General features: G+C 34.1%; 1 protein-coding gene across 1 annotated transcript in view; it reads right to left on the bottom strand.

The window, feature by feature from the left end:
* Positions 1–3021: 3021 nt before the first annotated feature.
* Positions 3022–6000, bottom strand: part of LOC140452522 (ras-specific guanine nucleotide-releasing factor 1-like) — a 72352-nt gene continuing 69373 nt past the window's right edge. Inside the window, exon 21 of the mRNA XM_072546836.1 lies at positions 3022–3325. Coding sequence (XP_072402937.1) covers positions 3131–3325 — 195 coding nt within the window. The 3' untranslated portion in view covers positions 3022–3130. The remainder of the gene's footprint in view (positions 3326–6000) is intronic.

Below are 6000 nucleotides of genomic sequence, written 5' to 3'. Positions count from 1 at the left end.
ATATATCAAACGAAAACAGAACCATCAACGAATGTTGGTCCGACATAGAAAACTCGATTTTAGAGGAAGTAGGAGAGTCTTTGAATATTTGCAAAACATGAGTGGATGACACAGGAAATCCTAGACCTGATGAAAGTTCCACCGAAACATAAAAGGAGAAATATTAACAAATATTGCGAAATCAACAAACTCATAAGAAGAGAAATTAGGCAAGCCAAAGAATCTTGCTTCAAGAATTTATGTACAGAAATAAAACACCTCATAAAAACACGACAGTTTTAACCTTCACAAGAAACTTAAATATACCTTCGGAATTAGGAAACTGAAAAATGCTTATGTACTTAAAAACGCAAATGGAAAAATTTGTGATCACGAACAAGAATGCAAATAATGGAAGAGATACATCACTAACCTTTTTGACGATGCGTCTCGAGAAAATAGTACACATACACATAGTACCTGTGACAACCAGTTAGACAGAGGTCCCAGTATACTGAAATCAGAAGTCAGAAAAGCAATACAGAAAGCCAAAAAATAAAGCACTAGGACCAGATCAAATCCCTGCTAAGCAATTTAAACTTTCGGACGACGAAAACGGTACCTACTTAATCACTTTCTCTAACAAAATTTACAACGAAGGAATAATCCCAGATGATTGGTTGGAGTTACTGTTTATAACATTACCAAAGATATGCAGGCTTACCAAATGCAGCAATTTTAGACTAATCAGTTTGATGAGTCACACACTTAAGATACTTTTCCGAATAATACAAAACCGAGTATTCTTTTTGTGCGAAAGTAAAATGAGTAATAAGTGGTTTGGATTTAGAAATTGTCTAGGAACTAGAGAGGCACTAGGTATAAAAAAATCTATGAGCTCCAAAGGAACGTTTATGTTTGCTTCATCGATTTCGAAAAGGCATTCGACAGAGTACAACACGATACACTTTTCGATTATACATACAATACACAAGTAGTCTCACTACTTGTGTACAGAAATTGAAGATAGTCGTACTGAAAAACTATCTATCAAACGTAGAGTACGACAGTAAATACGTTAAATTGGTGCAGCATACGTTGTAAATCATCTTCACTTTGAGATAGTAGTATTCCGTCGTCTGCAAAGCAGATTATTTTAATTTGTTTGTCTCCAATTTGGTATCCTTTTTTAGTTCTTACTTTTTTTATTATTTTATTCATAGTCAGATTGAATAATAGAGGACTAAGGGAATCTCCCTGTCTTATCCTATTGCCAGCTTCAACAGGGTCAGTTAGTTCTTCTACTTTTAAAACCTTGTTGTTTTTCTGCTGTTATCATTTCATTTCGTTTATTTGTTATCACTTTGGTTGTTAATTTTGGTGTTTTGTTTAATAAATTAATTTCTCTGTAATTTTTTGTGTCCGATTTCTCTCCCTTTTTGAAGACAGGTATGCTTGATCTTCATTCTTAAGGAATGGTTCTATTATTTTTTGGATAAGTTTTAGTAGTTGTTTGGTCAGATCTGGCCCTTTGTACTTTGGGAGTTCGTTCGATATTCTCTCCTCTTCTGGTGATTTTCTGTTTTTCAATTTCCTTAATGCTTCCTTTACCTCTTCTTCCTCAATATCTATTTCTTTATGACTTGTCGTCAGTCCTGGTGTTGGTGATTCATTATCGTCACCTTTAGCAAATATAGATCGAAGGTAGTCTGCTTATGTTTTCTTCTGAATGTGTTTTGCTTTTATTAGTTCGTTTATCTTCTTTCTTTGTTCTCTGCTCCTGTACGCTATTCTTTCCTTTGATGTGCTCCTGTACACATATATTCTGTTTATTTTTAATTTACTGCTAATACCCATTTTTCGTATTATTCTACAAGCTTTCTTGTCATATACTATAAGTCATCATACTGTTGTACTATTATTACCTGGTCGTCCACAAAACTGCATTTCTTCTTCAATTGTTTCAATATTTATTCTATAAATATTTTAAACAATGTGGGTGATAAATAGCAACATTGTTGCTCTTAATCCTTTGCTAACCTTAAATCAATTAATCACTTTAACTTTTAATAAGGATACTAATAGTTATATAAAAAGTGCGAAGAAAAGATGGGGTACGGCCAGTTTGGATTTAGAGATGCAAAAGTGCGGGAGATTCTTTGTTTTCTGTCCAAATAAATCTTCATAGAATGTTACATTTTCTAAGAAACATTAACTTAGATGATAAAGATCTCAGACTAATAAGAAATTTATGTTGGACTCAAAATGTTAAAATAAGAATTGATGAACAAACATCCAGAAACAGTATAAAAGAGTCAGTCAATTTTGGGTATTATCTTCCATGCTATTTAACTTATTCGTACCAGTGAATAGTTAAAAATACCTACTATTTTTCGGGATAATTCAGGACAAAAGCTATAAATTCGGGACCAAAAAAACCAACTGTACAAAATCAGAATAAGGATGAAAAATTAAATATATTTAGTTTTTCAGACCTGGTATCAATGCATTAGGTTTCATAAACCTGTTTTAAAATTTAAACCCTCAATTTGGTTTAAGCTAATCTAATTATTCTATAAAATATTACCACAAGCTTAAACATTAAATATTTGTAAATTAGCGTATGATATGCCTTATGTTTGCTCATTTAAACATTGACATATTGAAAAAGCCAGATTCGTAGGAATGAACAGCTCTACATTGGAATTTTGAAACTTTGAGAAAAGTAGAGATATAATAAAAAGTTGCTATTGAGAGGCAAGAAAACTTATGGAATTAAATGTCGTTGAACATGGCTTGTTCTTGAGATGACTAACTACTCAGTCGAACCCTATTATAAAAATGTCTGTGGGAAATATAAGTTGGAATAGGCCAAAGCAGAAACGACTAGTGAAAAAGACTAGTAAATATACTTTTTAGGGCTTTTACTTTTTTAGCTAAAAGCTTTCTAAACAGCTGATCATGAGAACAAGGTTTTACTAATAATAATAGATATCCCTAAGTATTCATTAAAAAATGATTCATAAAATAAAAATAACTGAATATCTATTAAATATAAATTCTTTATTTTATTTTAAGGATTTTTGAGTGATGTGTCAAATTTCTGCACCAGTATATGATTGCCGTGTACATAAGAATATATTGGTAAAATTTACTTGATAATAGTTGTTGATAATTGAGAGACCAATCGAGGTGTCCTTGGTTCGAGTTCCAGAGAAGTGTTATATAGTTCTTCGTCGTCCATAATAAGCGAAGTATCTAACAAATAATTGGCTACTTTTTGTATGAGTTCTATATTGTACGGGGTCTGTTGAAAGTGCCGAATTTCTCGAATAACATGGGCAATCTGGAAAAAAGTTAAATATAATTTTTACAAGTAATTTGTTTATATACTTTTAGTCAGTACCAAAGATATGTACAACTTAAAACAAAACGGGCACATACATAAAAAAGTCAGCATCATTGCATCAAAGCATCACCACAGACATTGCCTTGATAGATACACAGAAAGATATCTAGCTGCAACTTGCAAAAAACATAGGATTTACTGACTAAAGCAACATATTAAAAAGCAGCATGTTATGTCTTATGCTGTCCAGATTTAGCCATAAGGCTCACATTCCCTCTAAGGGAAAAGGATTGAGCACTGGAAGGATTGCTGCTTTTTGCATGGTCTTCTAAAGACGTTCATAAAGGTCCAGCTGTTTTATGTCCTCTAAGAGGCTCTTCGGAATGACTCCAGTAGTAGAGAGAATAATAGTTATCGTCTGGGTACTGTCCATTCTCCACTGTCTCCTTATTTGTATTTCAGGTTCTCTCTACTTGGCGATTTTTTTGTTGTATTTAACAAGCAGATTATTATTGTTAGATATCGCCCCATCTATTAGTGTTGTCTGTCTAGCAAGTTTATTAACTAGTATGCGATCTGGTCTATTATGTGCCACTGGGTAGTCTGTGAGCACAGAGCGGTCCCAGTAAAGTATATAGTTGTTGTTTTCAAGTATTCTGTCAGAGATATATTGATAATAAGGGAGACGGTTGGTTTAGAGAAGTCCTAGTTTCCTAGCTAGTTCTTGGTGAAAAATCTTTCCTACTGAGTCGTGGCGTTCTTTGTAATCAGTTTCGACAAACGCCTGACTAAACGCCTCCAGTAAGATGTTGGTTGGTTTCTTGGGCTTGACATCCATATCGGTTTTTATCGCTCAGGACCTGACGGTCTTTGACAATATATTTCAGGTAATTTTAGTAAGAATAAACTGATCCTGAATGGTAAGTAGGAAACACTCTATCCCGGAAAACATCTTTCCTGATGTCAACCAATAGTTCGACGCTGTGTTGTCGAAATATTCTTGACTAATTTCATTGACATATCGCCCATGCAGAGGTTTACTCATCTAGGCGTTTACATTTTTTCTTGCTTAGTCAGGTGGTTTATGCGCATTTCTTGTTCCCTCAGTTTGAGCGGTGTAGTATCATCTACTGCTCAAATTGCTCGATGTAAAGTAGATGTCTCAGCCTGCATCTGAAAAAAAGGTTCTTAAATAAGCAAGCTATTTATCCAGTTGCTCACCTGTGTCCATAAGTCCTCTTCCCCCTTGATACCGCAGTAATGTTGTTCTCTCTATTGCACTGGGTTCTTACTGTAAAAAGTGTTCTTACTTTCCACTTAAGACTTTCTATATCCGTTTTTGATAATTTTATAATACCAAATGATTAGCTAAGAGTGGAACAGGCATACGTATTTAATGCCTAACAGATTTTTACTATTAAGATATGATTGGTTTAGCTGTGTTACTCTTCGCACAAACTTAGAAGTTAGTTCTGTTTTCATATGTTCATGGTCAATTTTCCGAGCTTGATTTACTCCGAAATATTTGTATATATCATTTTTACCCATTGCTTAGATGTTTTGGCTATCTTGCATTCGAAACTTCCGGGCTGAACCTTTGCTCTAACTATATTTATGATATCATTTGAGAATGTTTCCACAGTTTTTAGAATCTGATCCAGGTGGTTTCGACTAAGTCGAAGTCATTAATTTCAAACCATCCATATACAGCAGAGGTTCCGGTTAATTGGGATATTTTCAGTTTCGATGTGGCTTTTACCAGGTATTTGAAGGTGAATTTTAGTTTTCCACTCTATCATTATATCCTTTAAAAGAGTCACTATATGATCATCGATTTAATATATTTTCAATATATAAATATATATAAGCCATTCATGCGGTACTGTATCAAAGTTCTCTTGTCGTCAATGAAGGCAGTAAAAATGTGTTTTTTTTTTTGGTGTACGCTTGGTTAGAAATGACTGAGTCTATTATAAGTTGTTCTTTGCAGCCCATGGAACCCTTAGCGCATACTTTTTGTTGAGGCTTGGAATATTGTTTAGAGAATAGTGATGGTAGATACGCTGGGCTACACAGGGTGTGACCAATTTGTACAAGGTTAGAAGACAAGTAATTGGGCAGTACTTGGCTGGATCTTGGGTGTTATTTTGATCCTTTGGTATTAGATAAGTGATTCTCTATATAAGAAATGAGGGTATTTACATGAACACTCCAAAACTTGTTTAGCCAGAATTGTAGCCAGACTGTGTCTGGTCCAGGAGATTTCCAGTTATGAAGCTTTTTGATAATATTAGAGACTTTTTCAGTGGCGATAGATTCATAAGGGATATTACTGTAGTGTTGACAGTTGTTCGTCGTATCTTCAATCCATCCAGCATTGTTGTTATGAGTAGTATAGAAAGCCTTCTCCGCATGTTCCAAAAATTATTGTCGCGTTTCCGATTGTTATTAACTTTGTATCTCCTTAGGCGACCTGAATAAACGGAGAGTTTTTATTTTAATGTGTTCAGGCAATGTTGGGCTGTGTTGTTTTGTGGATCATGTTGTGAGTGTCTTGGAGTCTTCAGAATTATTTCTTCAGCTCTTTTAATTACTTTTTGAATTTTTACTCTTCGGATGTATTCCGTAATTTGTTCAACATCCCTACACAATAATTCAATTTCCCTCAACAG

Source organism: Diabrotica undecimpunctata, chromosome 10 (assembly GCF_040954645.1).
Source record: "Diabrotica undecimpunctata isolate CICGRU chromosome 10, icDiaUnde3, whole genome shotgun sequence".
NCBI lineage: Eukaryota > Metazoa > Arthropoda > Insecta > Coleoptera > Chrysomelidae > Diabrotica > Diabrotica undecimpunctata.
The sequence above is the reverse complement of the archived record's forward strand: the minus strand, read 5'-3'. Positions and strand labels throughout refer to the sequence as shown.